Source organism: Eschrichtius robustus, chromosome 8, assembly GCF_028021215.1.
Source record: "Eschrichtius robustus isolate mEscRob2 chromosome 8, mEscRob2.pri, whole genome shotgun sequence".
In the NCBI taxonomy this organism is placed as follows: domain Eukaryota; kingdom Metazoa; phylum Chordata; class Mammalia; order Artiodactyla; family Eschrichtiidae; genus Eschrichtius; species Eschrichtius robustus.
In genome coordinates, this window is record NC_090831.1 from 18901647 (window position 1) to 18926157 (window position 24511).

The 24511-nt window shown below is 42.8% G+C and overlaps 1 protein-coding gene across 5 annotated transcripts in view; it reads left to right on the forward strand.

Moving 5' to 3' along the window:
• The first annotated feature begins 774 nt into the window (after positions 1–774).
• Positions 775–24511, forward strand: part of SRPK2 (SRSF protein kinase 2) — a 221545-nt gene continuing 197808 nt past the window's right edge. For all 5 annotated transcript variants that reach the window (XM_068550421.1, XM_068550419.1, XM_068550423.1 and 2 more), the window contains exons 1-2: positions 775–894; positions 981–1035. Coding sequence is in view for 4 of the 5 variants with exons in the window: in XM_068550419.1 (XP_068406520.1) it covers positions 879–894; positions 981–1035 (71 nt within the window). In the remaining variant the exon portion in view is untranslated. The remainder of the gene's footprint in view (positions 895–980; positions 1036–24511) is intronic.

Sequence of the window (24511 nt, forward strand, 5' to 3'; positions counted from 1 at the left end):
GAAATAACTCCTTGGTGGGTTGTTGTGCTAAATTGTTAGACACATGGAATTTATTGAACTGGACCTTAATTCATGTGCAAAAGCTTAATCCTACTATCTGTGCTATTTGCATCTCTTCCTTCATTGCACTCAAGCAATCCTGTGGGGTAGATAAAGGTGAGAGATAAGATGACTTTTCCAAGGTCACACAGTTAGTGAAAGACCCAGGTTTCCCAGCTCTTGGTCCTGTGCCCTTTCCACACCCGCCAGAGAGGAGGAAGCGGCGCTCATGGGGATGCAAGGATGTAGAGGAGCAAAGGGGGAGAAGAGGCCTCGTGAGGAGAGGTGGTGTGAGACCCGCGGAGGCGCCGGCCAAGGAACGGCGCATGGAGAAGCGGGCGGCGCGACCCGCCGGGGTGAGTAGGAGACAGGCTGTGGTTGGAGAGTGAGGGTCGCGCAGGCCGCGTGCCCGGGAGAGACGGGAGGCCTCGGCCAGCCGCGGGGGCGCAGGAGACGGAGGCCCGGGCCGCGGGCTGGGGTGGGGGAGGCATGGGAGGGAGTGGCGGTGGTCGTGGGGGGGTCCCTTCCGCACAGGTGGGCTAGGCAGGTGGGTGCGGGGCGCGCGGGCGGGGCTGGCACGGGGGTCTCGACCCCACCGGGCGGGGGGGAGTGCGGGAGGGGCTGGGGCGGGGTGGGGGCGGGGCCGGCCGGGGGCGGGTTTTGCCGGGCCCCCCGCGGGAGCGGCGGCTGAGGCGGCGGCGCAGGCGCAGTTCCCGCCTCCTCCCGGCCGGCGGAGTGAGTGGAGGCTGCAGCTCGGCTCGGCTCCCGCGACGCTGCTGCCGCTGCCGCTGCCGCCGCCGCCGCCGCGAAGCCCCCCGCCCCACTTCCCCCGCGTCGGGATGAGCTCCCGGAAAGGTGAGTGGCCCGCGGCGTCCCCTCCTCCCCGCCACGCGGCCCCGCGCCGGCCTCCCAGACCGTTAATGTGTGTCTTCTTTCCTCAGTGCTGGCCATTCAGGCCCGAAAGCGGAGGCCGAAAAGAGAGAAACATCCGAAAAAGTGAGTCCACGCCGCGCTAGCCCCCGGACCCCCGCCTTCGCCCGGTCGGGGTTAGTCCGCGACCGCGCAGGGGAAAGTTGCCCGGATTCCCGGGGCCGGCGGGCGGGCGAGCTGATCCCACGGGACGCCGGCTCTCGCCTCCTGCGCGCCCCGCGGGCGGCCCGGGGGGAGGGGCGGGGGGAGGGGCGCGTGCGAGCCCGCGGCCGGCCCGCCGAGCATCCCCTGACCCCGGGCCCCTGGGGCCCCGAGTCTCCGCTGCCGTTGGGGGCGGACGGGCGAGGAAGCGCTGGGCGTGCGCACCCTCTCCTGCGCGCCGAGCTGGCCCGGGGGTCCCGGGCCTTCCTGGGAGGGGAGCTGGCGCCCGCCGCCCGGGCCCCGGCGCTGCGTGCGGGCGTGAGTCTGCGGCATCGCTCCCACCTGGGCGCCGGGGCCCTAGAGGAAGAGGAGCCGAGTGTGCGAGAGAGAGAGAGTGTGTGTGTGTGTGTGTGTGTGTGTTGCCTCCTCTTCCTCTCCGGCCCCCGCCTCTCGGCCTTTCTGCTGAAAACCGGAGCTGGTTGTCAAGTGGTTTGCCTCGGGCGTGTTCCTGGCACGAGTTCAGCACTGAGACCTGTGCGTTTCGGCGCTTGGGTTTTTTTCCGAAACTTTCTGCCCGGGCCGAGCGTGACTTCGTTGCGACGCGGCTGCGCCCGGGTCTCGGGCTGCGCGGGGCGGGTGGGCGTGTGCGCGGGCGGTCCTCGGAGCGGCTGCCCAGCGCCTCATTGTGCCGGGAGGCGATGAATAGGGTGGTGATATTTCAAACATGCCAGCCGCCAGCCACCTCCAGCCTGGCCGCGGACCGGAGTGGGAGCGGCCGGCGCCCGGGAAGCCTTTCCTGGAGAGCTGCTCCGAGACCGCAGAGCGCCGCCGCGTCTCCTTTCCCTTTCTTTCCTAATTTTGAAAAATCTACCAGCGTAGATTACTCCTCCTCCTAGATTTGTGGCTTCCCTCTTCCATTTGAGCAAGAAATAACTCTGTGGTATATATTTGGTACTATGGGGATCGTCCGTGATCATGTTTAAATAAAATCACGAGGCATTTCTGGTTGGTTTGTTTTCTTTGGGGGACTAGCCTGCAGCATTCCTAGGCTTTTTCCTTTCTTCTTCGCTTTGGTCTCAGCCTGGCGAATTTCATACCCATTGGTGGCGTCTATGAAAACTGCCCAAGTCATTACTAATGTGATGTATCATGACAGGATTTGTGTTCTTTCAAACCGGAATATAACTTGAAAGTATGTTAAGGATTTCACAAAATATAGATACCGACATAATAAAGCCTTTCTTAAAAAAACAAAAAACAACAACAACAAAAAAAACTACTACTAGAGTGAGGGAAAAATATTTATTAAGGGCTTGACCTGGTGGGTAAAAATTAGATGTTGGATTCTTAAGATGTTAAATCTCAATGGATATTTGTTAGTTTTAGATGCTTTAAAAAGTAATGCTAGTAATCAGAACCTTATATTTGGGATTTCCTTTGGTGAACGACGGAAATTCAGTCCATAAGTAAGGAGAACTGTAATGTTTAGGCTCCTGAGTTGGGTCACAACTTTCAGTTCAAAACATTTATTCCCACGTAGCCCATTTTGTTAAGAAAAGTTAAAAGGAGTTGAAAAAAGCATCCCCCTAGTTTTGGGGATGGCTGTGTGTGTTTGTGTGTGTGTAGGTGGATATATATATCTGTGTATGTTTTACATATATACGTACATGTAGAATAACAGTTTTAGTTAAAGTCAGTGTATGTTTCATATTTTCATATTTCAGGGTATGACTTTCCTAATGGCCAGAGCCTTTTTTGGTGCGCTGCAGTTTGGATTTATGTGGTATGTTTACAAAGAATTAGTATATATCCACAGTATTCAACTTTTACTCTCGCGGGTTAAATCTGTTAGCTTTTTTCGTTGTCTGTTGTAGTTAGGTGACTAGATTTGACAGAAACCCCTCAGCCAGTGACTAAATGAACTGGTCAGTCTGCAAGGACCAGGAGACCAGCCCCATTACATAACTGTTTGAGGCAGTTTTTCACTTAATTCTTTGAATCAAGGCGGTATTATTTTAAAGGAATCCTTGATGTGATTGATTTATTCATATATTCAACAAGTATGTGTGTGCCTATCCTAGGAAATGGTGGTAGAGCTTTTTTTTTTTTTTTTTAATATTTATTTATTTATTTTTGGCTGCTTTGGGTCTTTGTTGCTGCGCACAGGCTTTTCTCTAGTTGCAGAGAGCGGGGGCTGCTCTTCGTTGCGGTGCGTGGGCTTCTCATTGTGGTGGCTTCTCCTGTTGGGGAGCATGGGCTGTAGGCACGCAGGCTTCCGTAGTTGTGGCTTGTGGGCTCTAGAGTGCAGGCTCAGTAGTTGTGGCACATGGGCTGAGTTGCTCTGTGGCATGTGGGATCTTCCCGGACCAGGGCTTGAACCCATGTCCCCTGCATTGGCAGGCGGATTCTTAACCACTGCGCCACCGGGGAAGTCCTTGTGGTAGAGCTTTGAACAAGACATGGCGAGCTCCTCACGAAGCTTACATTCTATAGGGGTTTTGGAACCCTAAAGCGAATGACAAAGAAGGCAGTTCCAGACAGTGCTAAGGGATAACGAGAAAATGAAGATGGGGTGCCTTAAGGATAGTGATAGATGACATTTGAAAATTGTGCCAGTCAGTTTTCTGCTTGCTTTACATGCGTTTATCCCTTGTGATAATTCTGTGAGGTAGGCACTGTAGTTACCACTTTACAGATGAAACGGGCGCACAGCATGAGTAAGTAACATGTCCAGCTATTAAGTTGAATCTAAGCAGGCTGGGACCAGAGTCCACACTCAGTTCTCTGAGGAGGTGACATTTGAACAGAAGTTAGAATAAGGCGGAGGAGATGGGAGTGTGGCAAAGGCCCTGGGGAGGAATGGGCTAGGAATGTTGGAGGAACCCAAAGGTCAGAGTGGCTAGAGTGCTACCCAAGAGGATGGTGAGGGGGGAGGAGTCAGAACGGGTAGGGCCTGGCCTTGTAGGCCGCTGGGAGGCATATGGATGGGAGTAGCAGGATCTGATTCCTGTTTTAAAAAGAGTACTGGCTGTCAGTGTAGAGAATGGATTATGGGGGGGGCGGGGAGAGAAGTAGAAACCGAGAGTTGGCCTTCCATAGTACGTGGGGAAACCATGGTGACTTGACTCTGGGTGCACAGAGTGGCATGGGGGAGAAGTGATGGTAGAGGGACTTCAGGAGACTCGTAGCCTCGGAGGTAGTCCTCATTTTACAGACAGCTCTGATAGAGGGTAAGGTCACACAACTAGCTTAGTTTGGACCAGAATTCAGGTCTCCTGATGCCCAGTGTTTTTGCTTTTTGATTAATTCTCCAGAGGAGGAAAGAGAGTAATAGATCTAATTTTAATCTATATTAATATAATGATTGGCAAACTTGAATTATGTGACTACATGGGCCTGTCTTGATGTAATATGATCTACTTTTGTCATTATATGCTTGTATGTGCAAGTGGCACTTCATTCATTTTGATTCAGTTCAATTCTATGAGCTTTTGTGAATTGCGCCAGTTCCTATAGGCAGCTTTTTTTAGAACACTAGAATTTGTAGTTGTCAGAAATAAGATTAAGATTTCTCAACTGAGATTGTTAGTTTGTCACATTGTTCCAGTGAGTTTAGTTTGCTAATTATTAATTGTGCTGCTTTGTAACAGGCAGCAGGGAAGAACTAGCAGGGAAGAGCTAATTCTTAAGAATTAGCTAAATCACATGGCTTGGGATAGATTTTTGCTTTGGGGCCTGTGCGTATGTATAAAATGTTTTAAAGAATTTTTTTGGTATTTATTGATTTTTTTCCTCACATGTAACTTTTTTCTTGAAACATAATTCACATACGATAAAATTTGTTTTTTAAGAATTTAGTTTTTAAAGTGTGTAGCTTGCTGTTTTTTTTAGTATATTCACAAAGTTGTGCAACTATTATCTAATTCCAGAATATTTTCATCACCTCCCCCCCCAAAAAAACCCTGTACTTGTTTGTCATTCCCCATTCTCCCTTGACCCCAGCATTCATTAATTTATTTTCTCTTTCTATAAACTTATCTATTCTGGATGTTTCTAATAAATGGAATCATACAGCATATGATCTTCTGTCTGGTTTCTTTCTCTTAGCATAATGCTTTCAAGGTTCATCCATGTTGTAGTATGTATTGGTACTTCATTCCTTTATATTGCCAAGTAACATTTCATTGTGTTGATATACTGTGTTGTAGTTATCCATTCATTGATGGACATTTGGGTTCTTTACACTTTTTGGTTATAAATTATTTTTTTAACACCCTTTTTTTAAAAAAAATCGTTTTTAAAATTTATTTTACTTTATTTTTGGCTGCATTGGGTCTCCGTTGCTGTGCGCGGGTTTTTTCTAGTTGCGGCTAGCGGAGGCTACACTTTGTTGTGGTGCGCTGGCCTCCCATTGCAGTGGCTTCTGTTGTTGCGGAGCACGAGCTCTAGGTGCGCGGGTTTCAGTGGTTGTGGCTCACGGGCTCTAGGTGCGTGGGCTTCAGTAGTTGTGGCACACGGGCTTAGTTGCTCTGCGGCGTGTGGGATATTCCGGGATCAGGGCTCGAACCCGTGTCCCCTGCCTTGGCAGGAGGATTTTAACCACTGCGCCACCAGGGAAGTCCCTGTTAGCATTCTTGTACATGTCCTTTTGTGGACATTAGCACTTATTTCTCTTGGGGATATACTCTAGCAGTGGGATTGCTAGGTTACAGAAGAGGTGTATGCTTAGTCTTAGTAGTAATTGCAGAGATTTTTTTCCCCAGTTTTATTATGAAATAGTTTTGATTGAACTGCTTTACACTCCCACCTGCAGTGTATGAAGTTTCGATTGTTCCGCGTCTTTGTAATACTTGATCATGTCATTCTTTTTAATTTTAGCCCTTCTGGGTATGTACTGATACCTCATTGTGGTTTTAATTTGCATTTGCCTGAGTGATGGTTTTTGAACATCTTTTCGTAAGTTTATTGGTCATTTGAAATTTCTATTTTGTGAAGTGCCTATTTTGTCTTTTGCCCATTTTTAAAAAATTGGATGGTAAGTCTTTTTTCTTACAGAAAATTATGAGTTTTGTTGAGATATAATTTACATACCATACAGTTCATCTACTTAAAGTGTACAGTTCAGTAGGTTTTAGTAGATTCACAGGGTTGTGTTAAACTGGATCTTGAAGAGCCAGTAATAATTTCCCAAGTAAATAGGAGGGGGGAGGGGGAGGGCCTTCCAAGCAAAAGCAGTGCTGCAGTTGGCGTAAACATGTGGAGGTGTAAGTGGCATGATTGTGTTCTTGGAATGTCAAGCAAGGAAGTGTGGTTGGGGTGCAGGGTGTGGTGAGCATTGAGTGGGGCTCATTGCTGTGGGTACAGTTTGAGATGTTTAGAAAGGTTACTCTATCTGCTGTGTAGAGAATGGCTTGGAGGCAAGAGATCCAGCTTCAGGAGACTAATGGGTATTAAGGGGGTAGAATTCACTGGATTTAGTGTCCAATTTAATGTGGGAGGAGAGTGGGAGGGGTCTAGGATGAATCCCAGGTTTCTGAATTAGCTAAATTTGTGGATGGTGTTGCTATTCCTCAAGGTAGAGAATGCACAGCTGCTTTGGGAAAAGCTAATGATGGCTTTTGTTAGGCAGTTAGAGGTGTGTGGTTCACTTCCAGTTAGAGATATTGGTGAGTGTTTACCACTAGAGCGCTGGGAAGAGCTCTGGTTAGGAATGGAAATGGGAGTTGTTGGGTATAGTGTTGGTGGCAGGTGGCTGAAGGTGTTGTATGTGAAGAGAAGAAAGCCATAGGTAGGGTAAAGGAGGAGCCAGAGGGATAGGAGAATCAGGAGAAAGTTGATTCACAGGAACCAAGGGCATTTCAAGAAGGGAAGAGCACAGTCTGCAAAATAACTCAAGTGAAATGAATCCTGATGGTGGCCTTTGACTTCGGCAGTTAGGAAATCATTAGAGCCCACACCTGGAGTAGTCTCAGCACAGTGCTTTTGGGCACAGGGAACCTGCAGCCCTATGAGTGAATGGGATGACAGCGTAGTCTTTTTTTTGTTTTTTCTTTTTAAAAGGTTACTAATTGAATAAGCTTTCTTTGTGTAAAGGAGAAAAGGTAGCGGAGGGAGTGGTTCTTGAGAAGTGTTTTGTTCCCTCTGAAATGTAAACGAATGGCAAGGAGCTAGTAGAAAGGGAGAGGTTGAAAATACTGACAAGAAGGGGAATTTGGAGCAAAAGCCCTGAGTTGACAGGAGGGGATGTGATCAGAGCACAGGTTTGTTTTGTACGGAAGGAGGATCTCTTCTTCCTCTGAGAACAGGAAGGCTGTAGGCTGTATGTTTTAAAAACATGCACCTAGACCTTGCTGCAGTCTTACATAGTACATGAAATAGGTACCAGTACCATATTGTCTTTGGAAAATCCAAAAAACTGAAATGGAGTGACATCTGGCCCCAAGGTTGTGGGCCCGTGGTAAGTGTGCAGTAAAGGTGGGCTGTGGTTATTAGGCTTTGGTTATTGCTGTCTTATTTTTTTCTAAATGATGTGTCTGGTCACCCCAACTCTATTGCATCTCTCCATGTATGAGTATTGAGGTGTTGATTACTCTGTTTCCGCTTTAGTTTCCTATTTTTTTATTTACTGTAGTTCTGAGTACATTTTAGGTTTGGGTAGGGCAAGGGCTCTCCCACATCTCCTATATACACCTTGTCACTCTTTTTTTTTTTTCCCCACCTTGTCACTCTTGTTTTCAGAATTTTTTTGGCAGTTCTTGCATGTTATTAAGATTATATATCTGAGTTCCTCCTCCAGTTTATTTTTGCTATTTAGTTTAAAATAATATTGACTTTGAGGATTAATTTAGGGGGACCTGACAAGTCTTGAATTGGAAACACTTTTAAAAAATTACCTTTTTTCTGATTTTATTTATTTTTTTAATGTAGATTTATTTATTTATTTATTTATTTGCGCTGGGTCTTAGTTGCAGCAGGCGGACTCCTTACTTGCGAGTCGCCAGCTCCTTAGTTGCAGCCAGCATGCTCCTCACTTGTGGCTTGTGAACTCTTAGTTGCAGCATGCACGTGGGATCTAGTTCCCTGACTAAGGATGAAACCCTGGCCGCCTGCATTGGGAGCGCAGAGTCTCAACCACTGCGCCGCCAGGGAAGTCCCCTTTTTTCCTGATTTTTAAAATATTATGTACCATATCTGGAAACTATAGAAATATATAAAGAAGAAAACAAAGGGATTTCCTGGTGGTCCAGTGGTTATGACTCGGCGTTTTCACTGCCTGGGCCCTGGGTTCAATCCCTGGTTGGGGAACTAAGATCCCTTGTGGCCCGGCCAAAAAAAAAAAAAAGAAGAAAACAAAAATGACTCACATTGTCACCATCCAGCAAGATACTCACAAATGGGACATTGTTAATATTTTGGTATTTTTCCTTCTAGTCTTTTTATCATCCCTGTGTTTTTTGTTACTTAATTAATCATCTCGTGTATGATTTTGTATGCTGCTTTCTTTATTTAACATTTTGTCATTAACATTTTTAATGTCCTTAAAATTTTCTCATAACCGGGACTTCCCTAGCGGTCCAGTGGTTAAGATTTTGGGCTTCCAGTGCAGGGGTCTTGGGTTCGATCCCTGGTCCGGGAACTAAGATCCCACATGCCGTGCGGTGCGGCAAATAAATGAATAAAGCAATATTTTTATTTTTTTATTTTTTTTTAAATTTATTTATTTATTTTTGGCTGTGTTGGGTCTTCGTTTCTGTGCGAGGGCTTTCTCTAGTTGCGGCAAGCGGGGGCCACTCTTCATCGCAGTACGCGGGCCTCTGACTGTCGCAGCCTCTCGTTGCGAAGCACAGGCTCCAGACGCGCAGGCTCAGTAGTTGTGGCTCACGGGCCCAGGTGCTCCGCAGCATGTGGGATCTTCCCAGACCAGGGCTCGAACCCGTGTCCCCTGCATTGGCAGGCAGATTCTCAACCACTGCGCCACCAGGGAAGCCCAATATTTTTTAAAAAGAAGTTAAAATTTTTTTTTTCTCAAAACCAATTATTAGTGACTGAGTAATATTCTAATTTACTTAACTGCTTAATTTGTTTAAGTATTTCTTTATTGCTGGAAACATGTTTACTGTTTCAGGCATTATAATATTTCAGCGAATATCTTTGTCTGCATTTCAGATTTTCTCAGATTATGTGGAATCTTAGAAATGGAAATATTGAGTCAAAGACAGTGAACCTTTTTAAGACTTCCAATTTTGAAAAGTTCTTTTAAAGAAGAGTCAGCAGGGCTAAAAGTAACTAATTATGGGACATGAAGAGGAAAGCAATAAAAACAATGACAGCTTTACTGAAAATGTTACACTTAATGAAGACTAAGAAAGTTGGGAGAAGTTGGTTGGAGATGGGATAGAGATTTTGTTTTAGGCACACTGTACTTGAAGTGACAGATATCCTAAAGGAGGATATGGAGAGTTGGTATGCTGGGAGGCTGGGAGGCTGGGATTAGAATACACCTTTGAGGACAATTAGGACGGCAAGATCAGCTTACTGAAGAGAAGGGGGAGGAGAGAAGAGGGCTGGAGCCTGAAACTTGGAGAACGCCATTGGACAAAATAAGAGAAAGGAAGCTAAAGATCAGTTTAAAGAGGATAAATAGCAATAAATGGGACAGGGAAGTTTAAGGAGAATAAGATTTGAGAAGAGTTCATTAGATTTTTTAATTTAGTTCATCATTGATGGCCTTTATATTTCAGGGGTTAGTATTTCTTCCCTCCCTCCTTCTTTCTTTTTTCTTTTTTTAAACCTGACAATTTGTAAAGAATTTACCTATCTTTGTCTCATCATCTGGTCCAGGTAGATAAAGTATTTTTTGTGTTGATGACTAAGAATTAAAGAGATTTTTGTCTTGCTCTGTGTTTGTATCAAAGGTCTAACAGGTCCCCAGATTTTTACCACCAAATCTTGTGTTCTGTTTTCAAGAAAGAAAAAAGTTATTACCTGCAGCTGCCAGGTTTTTAAGCTTGTACCCTGCCTTGATTCCAGGAGCGCTGTCAGCCAAGGTTAAAGGTAGCTCGGTCTAATCTAGGCTGGTGGCATTAGAGTGATTTGTGTGGCTGGCTATTAACCGGCCTTTTTTTCTTTCTTTCCTTTGTTTTGGCGGGGGTGCTCTATTCTGTTGTGTATGTCTCCAGGGGAACATTTCACATTGAGTTTGTATTATCAGATATTTTATGTACCCGAATATAAGATAGTCTTGGTTGTAAGTCCCCTAACTCCCCAATGAAAAGTTTAAAATTCTATACAACTTGAAAGTATAAATTTTAGAGATATAGATGGAGTAGTCAAATGTTTAGTTATGATATTTAGTTTCTTTTTTTATAAATTTATTTATTTATTTTTGGCTGCGTTGGGTCTTCGCTGTTGCGCGTGAGCTTTCTCCAGTTGCGGCGAGCGGGGGCGACTCTTTGTTGCGGTGCACGGGCTCCTCATTGCGTTGGCTTCTCTTGTTGCGGAGCACGGGCTCTAGGCGCGCGGGCTTCAGTAGTTGTGGCTCGCAGGCTCTAGAGCGCAGGCTTCAGTAGTTGTGGCGCAGGGGCTTAGTTGCTCCGAGGTATGTGGGATCTTCCCGGGCCAGGGCTCGAACCCGTGTCCCCTGCATTGGCAGGCGCATTCTCAACCACTGTGCCACCAGGGAAGCCCCTGACTTGCTTTTTAAAAAGGCTTGTGTACAGCATTAATGAGGAGGAATAATTCCAAAAATGTGTTGAAATTATTTGCCTCTTTTTAAATTGATTTTTTTGGGTTGATGTCTCCCAAATTAGTATTGATTAAAGTGATTTCGGACAGTTCCCTAATCAATCGTCAGTCAGTGAAGAGTGTTTCATCCCTCCTCCCCTCTCTTCTAGTTCTGACGAAGACTCCTCCGGGTCAGGGTCCTCTAGGAATGGTCATTCTGTTACCCTCTGCCATCAAGCCTAGCATTACTGTAATCCTGATTGTTCGTTTCCTTTTGAAGATTTTTTTTTTGCCTTATTATGTTAAAAATAAGGTACTTGAGAGAGCAGTCTATCATTATAAAGGCTTTATAAGGACTAGAGTCTAAGAGAACTACTTCTTTTTCGAGGGATAATTTTTGGGAAAAGACCATGGTTTATACTTGGGCATATATGATACTTTATGCTGAGTTCTTAGCCTTACTGGATAAATCCTACAAAATGTAATGTTTTGTCCCTGATGTTTGAATTCACTTCCACATTGAATATCTTTATAGTCAAACTGCTTTGCTGATAAGTTTAAAATTAATAATTGGCCTATCAGTTCCAGAGTGCATTTATTTCAGCTAGTTCTTGGACATATTCTTAACGTAAATATTTTTAGGCATTAGAATTCTCTAGTTAGGGTCTTAGAATGTGGAGCCTAAAAGGATAGGGACAAAAGGGAACATCTGGATGAGATTGTTGATTGCTTTAAACTTGGTTGTGACACACAAGACTTTCTCCCCTTAGCTGAGCGTGGCGTGTGGGTGTCATGTCCCCTATAGTGCCTCAGTGTAGTAAGTGTGCCCCTAGACGATTGTGTGAACTAGGCAGGGTGGGAGAAGGAGTAAAGACAGACTGCAACCCAGGGATACCTCTGTAACCCCAGGAAACAAGTTTGAGATGTGGAAGAGGTAAGACAGACAATCCACTGAAAAGCAATGCCTGGCTCTTGGGACTCCTGTACCTGGCTGCTTTCTTTGGTCAGCAGGTGCTGTTGTTGTTTCTGGCATCCAGGGAACACAGCTTGCTGCTATTGTTTCTGCTGTCAGTCAGCTATTGCCACCACTTACACAGGGAATCTTATCCTATTGATTATTTTTATTTTTAGAATATCCCATTGAAAGTTTTTTTTGGTGGGGGGGGCATGATGTGTTTTATCCTAAAATAGGATGTAACTGAACATTAATTGCAGCACTGATGTAAAATTGACCGTGTCTTTCACACCTGAAATTTATTGCGTAAGGCTGTGTATCTGAGAACGCAGTGAAGTAGCCAGGACTTCAGAGAGCACCTGAACAAGTGTTTTTCACTCTTGCTTTGTAGTAGCAAAATGCTTTTTTTTTCCCCCTGACCAGGGATTGAACCTGGGCCCTTGGCAGTGAAAGCGAGGAGTCCTAATCACTGTACCACCAGGGAATTCCTGCAGAATGCTTTTTAAATAAAATTTTACATAGAACTCTATTATATGTAAAGAGGAAAAAGTGGCTCTATTCTGGGAGAATTGGCAGGTGAGCGCTTGGTCCTAACCACCTGGTCTTTCCCTCATCCACTGTAGTGCTTCCCAAGGAAGCTTCTTGGAACAGAGCTTAAAATCCTTCAGGCCTTTATTTCTCCTTTTCTCCCTCAGTGGAGAAGTTTCAGTGAAGGAGCAGTGAGGGGGACTGAAGAAGCAGTTACTTGATTACAGTCAATTATCTTTTAGTTCCTGAGCCAGTTTAGAGTGCTGGTTTAGAGTCCTGGATTCTGATTCACTGGCTTTTGAAACTACCATTTAGTCTGCAGAAAGCAAACCATTCTGGGACTAAACAGAAGGTAAAGTTTTTAGCCCCTAAAGAGAGATTATTGCAAGAACCTTTTTTTGTTTTGTTTTGTTTTGTTTTTGTTTGTTTATCAGTTTGTTAAATGCTATGGCAGTGTTTCAACTGTGGGGTCATCTGGAAGTTTTATCACCACAGAAGGTGATGAACATTTTGTTATCCAAAGTTCCTTTGTTTCATACCTTCCTGGAGGCAGAACCTACACGACTTTAAAGATCTATTAAAGCAGATTACGCATGAATGCATGGGGTTTCAAAGCACTTGAGGCACTTTTTGTTGTATCAGCCATCTCTTAGGTTGGGGGACTGACTGACTGGGATTGGCTGAGAGAAGTCAGTAGGGAAACTCAGGATTTGTCCAGAAAGTGGGAAGAAGGCAATTCAGTGGGAGCCAAAGATCATTCTGGAGTTGTGGGTTTTTCTTGTTCGTTTGTTTTTAATTTTTTATTTTACTGTTTTGGCCGTGCTGCTCAGCCCCCTGCAGTGGAAGCACGGAATCCTAATCACTGGACCTCCAGGGAATTCCCAAGAACCTTATTTTTAAATTTTAAATTTTTATTTTTAAATTCCTCCCTTTACTGTCAGAAAAAGAAAGGTGAAAATACATTCTCTTGGGACTTCCGTGGTGGCGCAGTGGTTAAGAATCTGCCTGCCACTGCAGGGAACATGGGTTCGAGCCCTGGTCCGGGAGGATCCCACATGTCTCAGAGCAGCTAAGCCTGTGAGCCACAACTGCTGAGCCCGTGTGCCACAACTACTGAAGCCCGCGTACCTGGAGCCCATGCTCCGCAACAAGAGAAGCCACCACAGTGAGAAGCCCGTGCACCACAACGAAGAGAAACCCCTGCTCGCTGCAACTAGTGAAAGCCCACGCAGCTACGAAGACCCAATGCAGCCAAAAATAAAAATAAATTTAAAAAAAAACCAGAAAGAAAATATATTCTCTTTCTCTGAATGGAGACTACTCTTAATATGTCACAAGGGCCTGGACTGTTTTATCATGTGCATGTATGGTAGGAGTGAGATAGAAGTTGCTTTATGTAGGCAATTTTAGTATACAGTAAGGCACTTTTTAAAAAAAGGTTTAACTGTGTTTTCTATCTTAGCTTTAAAAACTTGTTTTTGTTTTTCAGTAGCTACAAGGCTGAGGCTTTCCATATCCTTTTTGTAGTAATCAGCACCCTGTAGGTATAACAGTAATAGTAGAACTGTTCTTCTCTTCCCCTTGGCTCCACTGATGCTCACTACCTGCAGTGTCATTGCGATCAAGTTGAGGGACACTCGAGGATACATTTACCTTTCAGAGGATCCTGAGCTGTATAATTTTACTCTTAACGCTTGAATCCTCTTACTTGGTGTAGGCAAAGGCTATCTCACTTCCCCAACTTAGCAGAGAAGAAGTAATAGTTTCCCCTTTTCCTAACGTTTGATCAGTCTTTGAATATTCTTTGCTGAGGCTGATATTGTTGTCAGAGGCAGCTGACCAGGGTTCAAGTTTTGAAGGCATCACTTTTCTCAGTGGGGTTGGATAAATTATTTAATATTTCTAAGTCTCAATTTTTTTTCTTAAAATAGAGCTAATAATACCTCTCAGAGAATAAATGTAAGGATTAAATAAAGTAATGTGTGTGTGGTACATAGTAAATGGTAAGTGGCAGCTATTGGTTATTTTATGGTGTCTCAGTTGTATTTTAGGAATTTTTATAATAGGCAAAAAGGAAAACTGTGGAATTATAAAATTTTCTTAAGCATCTAAACATGAATATGTTTTTAATTATTTTGGCCAGGTTAAATCTTTATTTTTCTCAGTAATAACTGCTGTAAGTTATTTATTTATTTATTTTTGGGGGCAAAGCGGAGCAGAGACTTTACTGTTGATCAAGGAATAAGGAAGGAAGGGCTCATGCTCTAATATTGATAGGGGATAATGTTGTGTAAGCATAGGTCCTTACAGTGAATTAGAGCAACAAAATTACCATCAGATCTAGAAATCATGAAGAAAGTATTCTTTGTTCATAACAGGTGATCTCTATCTAGGTCTATAATTTGAAACTAGACCAAGGGGACAGGGAGGAGACTAAGACATGTGATAAAAGGAATAGGTGGTACTGGTAGTAGTTATTTATTTATTTATCTATCTATCTATCTATCTGTCTATCTATTTATTTATTTATTTATGGCTGTGTTGGGTCTTTGTTTCTGCGCGAGGGCTTTCTCTTAGTTGCGGCAAGCGGGGGCCACTCTTCATCGCGGTGCGCGGGCCTCTCACTATCGCAGCCTCTCTTGTTGCGGAGCACAGGCTCCAGACGCGCAGGCTCAGTAATTGTGGCTCATGGGCCTAGTTGCTCCGCGGCATGTGGGATCTTCCCAGACCGGGGCTCGAACCTGTGTCGCCTGCATGGGCAGGCAGATTCTTAACCACTGCGCCACCAGGGAAGCCCCCCTGGTAGTAGTTTTAAAAATTATTTTTTAATCATGTTTAGACTGTGTCCAAGAGGGAAATAAGCATTTGGTAATCCTTGTTTTATGGGATAAATGTATTTTGGGCAAGATTGAAAAATTAGGTTTTGTTAAAGGAGTTCTAGTTTTCTGTTAGCTTATATTAAGAAATCAAAGTGATGTTTTCCCATGAAAAGAATTCTTAATAGACTGAGTTGAGAACTTTGGCTAATAAAGGATTAAGGTGGCTGTCAGGCCTGAACCACAGTACGTATTGTTGTTAGTGTAGGAAATGCTTTGCAGACTACCGGTCTCAGAGACTTCCCTTTCCCATACTTTGCCTCTCATATTTTCCGCAAGAGTAGAGAAATTCCTCTGACTCTATAACCTGAAGTTTAAAACATTTTGAAAATAAACCTTATTCCTTCTGTTGAGATGCAGTTTTACATTTCATTATGGAAGAGCAGGCTGAAGATGACTTAATTTTAAGCTGAGTATATATGACATGGGGCTATATGAAATTGGCTTTTTTTTTAAATGTCAAATTCCATCAGATTTCATGTGGTTCATCTAATACAGATAATAGCTAATATAGCAGCTAACATTTATTAAGTACTTACTGTGTGTTAAGCATTCTCCTAAATGCTTAATATGCATTTATTTTTAATTTTCACCACAACCTTAAATTGGGTTTTTATTATTTAAAATTTACTTTTTTTTTTTTTTAAAGACTGTTGCTTTATTTATTTATTTATTTATTTATTTATGGCTGTGTTGGGTCTTCATTTCTGTGCGAGGGCTTTCTCCAGTTGCGGCAAGCGGGGGCCACTCTTCATTGCGGTGCGCGGGCCTCTCACTGTCGCGGCCTCTCCCGTTGCGGAGCACAGGCTCCAGACGCGCAGGCTCAGTAATTATGGCTCACGGGCCTAGTTGCTCCGCGGCATGTGGGATCTTCCCAGACCAGGGCTCGAACCCGTGTGCCCTGCATTGGCAGGCAGATTCTCAACCACTGCGCCACCAGGGAAGCCCCTATTTTTTTGTTTTTAAAAATTAGTCTTTAAAGCTGTTCAGAATCCATTTATCCTCCCAGAAAGAGGCCTCAATTTTGTGTGGGGTTTATCTCTTATCTGTTTTTGGTTCACATCCTTTGTGTCCCTTCCCCATTTCCCAAGGATAGATCACAGCCTGTTTCAGTTAGTGTTTTATACTCTCGGTCCATAGCGAGACAGCCCACACAGAGCTAACCCCAGGGCTTTTGCTTTATCCTATTCGCATGACTGTGAGAGGATGTGAAATGGAGTTATTGAAGCCATTTTGTCACCAAAAATGAGCGGAGAACAGAGCCTAGCCAAGAAATGGAGAAAAAGTTAGTCCTGCTGATGATATTTAAACTTGTGCTGAAGCAAGGGCTGCCTGCTGGACTTTTAGTTTTTTGCTTAAGCCAGGTTGAATTGCATTTTCTTATTACTTAAAACTGAAAGAGCAGCATTATTCTCAATGGCCAGGTGGAAACAACTGAATGTCCATCTGAAGGGATGAACAAAATGTAGTATATCCACACAATGGAATATTATTTAGCAATAAAATGAAGTCCTCTTACTATAGCATACGTTTACCTTGAAAACATTTTGCTAAATGAAAGAAGCCAGTCATAAACGACCACATATTATATTGTTCCATTGATATGAAATGCCTAGATGAGGCAGATCCATGAAGATGGAAAGTAAAATAGTGATTGCCTAGGGCTGGGGGGAATGGGGAGTGATTGTTGATGGATATGAGTTTCTTTTTGGGGTAGTGAAAATATTCTAAAATTGATTGTGGTGATGGTTGTACAACTATGTGAATGTACCAAAAGTCGTTGTGTCGTATATTTTAAACGGGTGAATTGTGTGATCTGTGAATTGTATCTGACTAAAGCGGTTATTAAAAAAAATTTTTAACTGTAAGAATTCTAATTATTCTCTGTTTTACAGATGAGAAACTGAGGCCCAGAAATGTTAAGTAGCAGGCCCATTGTTGAGAGCTGGTAGGTTGTAGAGCTGGGATTCAGAACCACCTGTCTGACTACCAAGACCAAGCTTAGAGCTGTGCTATTCTGCCTTTTTCAAAGATAAATAAGACTCATCCTTATGGAACTTTGGAGTTGGGAGTTACTTAGCAGTTAGTTAAACTAACCCTTCATTTTACTGATGAGAAAGTTAAACCTTAGATAATACAATGATTTATCAGGATTGCCAGGTTAATTAGTGGCAGCCAGGGATTTATGACCTACTCAAAGAGATAGGCAAGTAAACAACTAACAGTGATAGAAAGTGGAAGAGGTTGATAACAAATAGAGGTACAGGCATTGTGCTGTGTAAAATAAGGGAAGGATCAGTTAATTCGGATGGCTTCACAAGGGAATTTTCATAGAGGCCATGACATTCTGAGGGAGTAGCTAGTAAACAGGCGCGAGTGTTAGGGAGAGAATGAGATGTCCTAAATGTCAGTGTACCCGTGGGGTGTATAGCAGGGTGCAGAAGGTGATTTGAGTGGAAAAATCATGGAGTGCCATCGAGGTAGTGTGAGGGAATTCTGACTTTCGCTGTAAGCAGTGGGAACCACTGAAGACTTTTGAGGGGCTGAATAGCAGGATCACATGCTTGAGAAAGAGAATGGGCAGCTCTGTGAACTTGGGTTCCAGCCAGTTTTGCTGCTTGCTGCCGTGTCCGCTGGCAACATGGTTTATCTTTCCTGAATGTTTGTCCCCTCTAGGGAAACAGGGGTCGTAACACTGCGGTCTACTGCACAGTGTGTCTTAAAGGTGATAGCAAGTAGACAGCACCTGAGATGGGCTCTGTGCACTTCAGAGTGGTGTGGGCTTCGTGTCCCAGTCCTGCTGCTTAGTGACTGTGTGATCTTGAGCATGTTGTTTAACCCAGTGGTCCCCCACCTTTTTGGCACCAGGGACTGGTTTCATGGAAGACAATTTTTCCACGGAACCGTGTGGGGGTGGGGGGATGGTTTCGGGATGATTCAAGTGCATTACATTTATTGTGCACTTTATTTCTGTTATTATTGCATTGTAATATGTAATGAAATAATTATACAACTCACCATGATGAAGAGTCAGTGGGAGCCCTGAGCTTGTTTTCACTTGCTACTCACTGATAGGGTTTTTTTTTTTTTAAAAAAGCATTATTCATTTTTTATTTATTTATTTATTATTTATTTATTTTTGGCTGTGTTGGGTCTTCGTTTCTGTGCGAGGGCTTTCTCTAGTTGTGGCAAGCGGGGGCCACTCTTCATCGCGGTGCGCGGGCCTCTCTTGTTGCGGAGCACAGGCTCCAGACGCGCAGGCTCAGTCGTTGTGGCTCATGGGCCTAGTTGCTCTGCGGCATGTGGGATCTTCACAGACCAGGACTCGAACCCGTGTCCCCTGCATTAGCAGGCAGACTCTCAACCACTGCGCCACCAGGGAAGCCCACTGATGGGGTTTTGATACGAATCTGCAAGCAGTTGATTTATTATGGTCTCTGTGCAGTCAAACCTCTCTGCTAATGATAATCTGTATTTGCAGCCGCTCCCCAGTGCTAGCATCACCGCCTCAGCTCCACCTCAGATCATCAGGCATTAGATTCTCATAAGGAGCGCGCAACCTAGATCCCTCACATGCGCAGTTTACAGTAGGGTTCGTGCTCTGCCACCGCTGATCTGATGGGAGGCTGAGATCAGGCAGTAATGCGAGCAATGGGGCGCGGCTGTAAATGCAGATGAAGCTTCGCTCCCTTGCCCGCTGCTCACCTCCAGCTGTGCAGCCTGGTTCCTCACAGGCCGCGGACCAGTACCAGTCTGTGGCCCGGGGGTTGGGGACCCCTGGTTTAACCCATTGGTGCCTCAGTTTCCTCATTTGTGAAACAGGATTAATGAAAGTACCTCACAGGATTACTGTGAGCATTAAATGAGAATTTATGTGACATATTTAGCATCATGCCTGCACATATTAAGCCAGGTGTTAACTTAATAAATAGTGACTTTAAGACTCTTCTCTTTCTGCTTGTGTCCATTCTGTTATCTCTTTCTTGGCCTTTACCCAGTACTTGGCCCTAGGACTTTCACATGGATGTTTATGAAGAATCCCTGATTATATAGGGTATTAAAGTATGATTATAGTTTAATGCTGCTATTATTACTCCCTGTTTCACATGTTACATCGTGTGTTTTTGGCAAGCTCAAGTATATTTCTTTAAATAAAACTCTTGAAAAATAATTCACCTGATTGTAAGGAACTAGTTTGGTTAGAAAATATTTCAAACTATTCTGTACCACATAGTGTGACTTACTAGTAAGTAAGTTTGCCAAATGATTATAGTCTCATTAATATATGTCATTTGTATGGACCAATTTGAAACTGTTTTGGTTTTCTAAACTTTCTTTTTCAAGGGAAATTTCCAGTTGTGATGTAATTCTATCTTTAATGAATAATTGAGACCTTTGAGATACCTTTGTTAGTGGTAGGTTAGGATTAATTGTGCAAATCATCACATATGACTTTTCTTAATAGTGGTTCATAAACTATTGCAGATGACATACATATAACCTCTTCTTATTGAAACCTGAGATTTTATTATGGTAAAATATATATATCATAAACCATTGTAACCATTTTTAATTGTACATACAGTTTAGTGGCATTAAGTACATTTGCATTGTTGTGCAATCATCACCACCATCCATCTCCAGAACTTTCTCATTATCCCAAATTGAAACGTTGTACTCATTAGAAACTGGGATTTTCATTTTTTTTTACTAGGTGCTATTATGAAAACCATTTGATTTTTTAATTTTTAAAATGACTGAGAGGGGCTTACCTGGTGGTCCAGTGGTTAAGAATCCGCCTTCCAATGCAGGGGACGCGGGTTCGATCCCTGGTCGAGGAACTAGGATCCCACATCCTGTGGAGCAACTAAGCCCGCGCTGCAAGGAAGATCCCACATGCCCTGAGCGCGCAACACAGCCAAAAATAAATAAATAAATATTTTTAAAAAACCCCAAAACCCCAAAAACTGACTTTAAAAAATAAATAAATAAGATAAAATGACTGAGACAAGATTTATTGCACTGCTGTTTGCTATAGTAGAAAAATACAAATGGACATTACCTACATACAGTATTGTTAAAGTATATTTGTAGTAAAAATATCTTTGTGAAGGTCTTAGATAGCTTATTTTATATAAGAGTTAAAAGAAAGTTTCAATAGCAGCAAAATATTATGGTTATCTCTTTGGAGATGATTGTAAATTAATACATAACAGTTTTGTTTTATGTTCTCTTTAGAAAAATTTATATCACGTTTGCTCTAGAGCCAGTTTTCTGTCATGTGTAAGAAATATGGTTGAGATGAAAAGCTGAAAGCCTTTCTGCCAAATTCAGGAACAAGACAAGGATCCCCACTCTCACCACTTCTTTTTTTTTTAATATTTATTTATTTGTTGGCTGGGTTGGGTCTTCGTTGCTGTGCACGGGCTTTATCTAGTTGCGGTGAGTGGGGGCTACTCTTCGTTGTGGTGCGGCGGGCTTCTCATTGCGGTGGCTTCTCTTGTTGCGGAGCGCAGGCTCTAGGGTGCCGCGGGCTTCAGTAGTTGTGGCTCATGGGCTCTAGAGTGCAGGCTCAGTGGTTGTGGCGCGCAGGCTTAGTTGCTCCGCGGCATGTGGGATCTTCCTGGACCAGGGCTCGAACCCATGTCCCCCGCCTTTGCAGGCGGATTCTTAACCACTGTGCCACCAGGGAAGTCCCTCTCATTACTTCTATTTAATGTCGTATTGGAAGTCCTAGTGACGGCAGTCAGACAAGAAAAAGAAACAAAAGGTATTCAAATTGGAAGGGAAGGGGTCAAACTGTCACTATTTGCAAGTGACAGTTACTCTATATAGAGAACCCTAAAGTCTCTGCACAAAAATTAGAACTAATAAATGAATTCAGCAAGATAGCAGGATATAAGATTAATGTACAGAAATCTGTTGTGTTTCTGTACACTAACAATGAAATACCAAAAAGAGAAGGTAAAAAACAAAACAAAACAAAACAAAAAAACTTGTTTAAAATCATGCCAGAAAGAAAAAAAAAAAACCAAAACCTAGGAATAAACCAAGGAGGTGAAAGACCTATATGTTGAAAGCTATAAATCATTGATAAAGGAAATTGAAGATGATTCAAAGAAATGGAAAGATATCCCATGTTCTTGGATTGGAGGAATTAATATTGTTAGAAATGGCCATATCACCCAAAGCAATCTACAGATTTAACGCAATCCCTATCAGATTACCCATAACATTTTTTACAGAACAAGAAAAATCCTAAAATTTATATGGAACCACAAAAGACCCAGAATTGCCAAAGGAATTCTGAGGGAAAAGATCAAAGCTGGAGGCATAATCCTTCCAGACTTCAGACTACTCTCCAAAGGTACAGTAATCAAAACAATGTGGTATTGGCCCAAAAACAGACAATATAGATCAATGGAACAGAATAGACAGCCCAGAAATAAACCCACCCTCACTGCTGTGGCCAGTTAATCTTGGACAGAGGAGGCTAGAATATACAACGGAAAAAAGACAGTCTCTTTGAGCAGTGGTGTTGGGAAAGCTGGACAGCCACATGTACATCAGCGATATTAGAACACTCCCTCACTCCATACACAAAAATAAACTTAAAATGGTTTAAAGGCCTAAGTAATAGGACATGACACCATAAAACTCTTAGAAGAGAATATAGGCAAAGCATTCTTTGACATAAATCATAGCAATGTTTTCTTAGGTCAATCTCCCAAGCAAAAGAAATAAAAGCAATAATAAACAAATGGGACATTATCAAACTTAAGAACTTTTGCATAGCAAAGGAAACCATCAGCAAAACAAAAAGATAACCTACAGGAAGGGGGAAAATATTTGCAACTGGTGTGACCAAAATATACCGACAGCTCATACAACTCAATATCCGAATAAATAAAAAAATAAATAGGCAAAAGACTTAAATAGACGTTTCTCCGAAGAAGACATACAGATGACCAGTAGGCATGTGAAAGGATGCTCAACATCGCTAATTATTAGAGAAATGAAACTCAAAACCACAATGAGTTATCACCTCACACTAGTCAGAGTGGCTATCATCAAAAAGTCTACAAATAATAAATGCTGGAGAGGGTGTGGAGGAAAGAGAACCTGCCTACGCTGTTGGTGGGAATGTAAATTGGTGTAGCCGCTAAGGAAAACAGTATGGAGATTCCTTAAAAAACTAAAAACAGAGCTACCACATGATCCACCAGTTCCTCTCCTGGGTATATATCCGGAAAAGATGAAAACTATTAATTCAAAAAGATACACGCGCTCTAGTGTTTATAGCAGCACTACATATTTACAGTAGCCGAGACTTGGAGGGGTCTGCGCCCCTAACCCCTGCGTTGTTCAAGGGTTAACTGTGGTTCATACATGTTCACTTTTTTATTGTGGTAAAAAAACACAGCATAAAAAATTTATTATCTTAACCTTTTTATGTGTACAGTCCAGTAGTGTTAATAACTATAGCACGTGTAATACAACTCTAGAACTTTGTCATCTTAGAAAACTGAAATTCTCTACTCATTAAACAGCAGTCTTTCTCACCCTACCCTTACCAATCACCACTGACTTTATGTTTCTAAGAGTTTGACAACTTTAGCTACTTTATATAAATGGGGTCATGCAATATTTGTCTTTTTGTGACTGGCTTATTTCACTTAGCATAATGTCCTCAAGGTTCATCCATGTTGTAGCATGTGACAAGATTTCCTTCTTTATTAAGTTTGAATAATACTCCGTTGTATTTACACATATTTATTTAAAATCTACTCTATTTCATAGCTAAGTAATTGAAAATTTTAGATTAATTTTATAGTTCTGGGGTGGTGTGTAATACTTTCTTTCCCCTTGCAGACTTTTTTCACTTTTTAGTAAGTCCTTGAGTTTAAAAAAAAAATTAATTAATATTATTTATTTATTTTTGGCTGCATTGGGTCTTTGTTGCTGTGCGCGGGCTTTCTCTAGTTGCGGCGAGCAGGGGCTACTCTTCGTTGCGGTGCGTGGGCTTCTCATTGCAGTGGCTTCTCTTGTTGTGGAGCGTGGGCTCTAGGTGCACGGGCTTCAGTAGTTGTGGCACGTGGGCTCAGTAGTTGTGGCGCACGGGCTTAGTTGCTCCACGGCATGTGGGATCTTCCTGGACCGGGGCCTGAACCCGTGTCCCCTGCATTGGCAGGCAGATTCTTAACCACTGCATCACCAGGGAAGCCCCAAAGTCCTTGATTTTTAGGAACCAGAAAATTTGTGTCCACCAATGTGTGGTGCCATTTAAATCCTACAGTCAACAAAGTGCCATAAAAAATAAGGAGCAGCAAAGACTTAAAGCTGCTTGATTGGTATAATCACTATGGAGAACAGTATGGAGGTTCCTTAAAGAACTAAAAATAGAACTGCCATATGATCCAGCAGTCCCACTCCAGGGAATATATCCAGAGAAAATCATAATCTGAAAGGATACATGCACCCTGATGTTCATTGCAGCACTGTTTACAATAGCCAAAACATGGAAGCAACCTAAATGTCCATCGACAAAGGAATGGATAAAGAAGGTGTAGTACATGTATACAGTGGAGTATTACTCAGCCATAAAAAAGAATGAAATAATGCCATTTGCAGCAACATGGATGGACCGAGAGATTATCATACTGAGTGAAGAAAGTCAGAGAAAGACAGATAGCATGTGAAATTGCTTATATGTGGAATCTAAAAAAATGGTACAAATGAACTTATTTACAAACAGAAATAGGCTCACAGATGTAGAAAACAAATTTAAGGTTACCAGGGGGGAAAGAGGAGGGAGGGATAAATTGGGAGATTGGGATTGACATATACACACTACTAGATATATAATAGATAACTAATAAGGACCTACTGTATAGCACAGGGAACACTACTCAATACTCTGTAATGCCCTTTATTGGAAAAGAATCTAAAAAAGTGGATATACACACGCACACGCACACACACACGTATGAATGATTCACTTTGCTGTACATCAGAAACTAATACAACATTGTAAATAAACCATACTCCAATAAAAATTTTTTTAAAAAGACAAAAAAAAGACTTAAAGCTTCTTGAATACCAGTAGTTATGAAATGGAATCTGGCTTTTGTGTTGTTTTTGTCAATACCAGAAAGACTTAGAGTTCATTGACCTTTCACGCAACAATTATTTGAGTGTTTTCTGTATTCCAGGCATAGGGCAGAGGTGACAAGGAGGAGCTCTTTTCCACTTGAAAGAGAATCGTTTGATAATCAGAGTGATATTGAGAATTCTTCACTTTACAGGACAATGAGATACT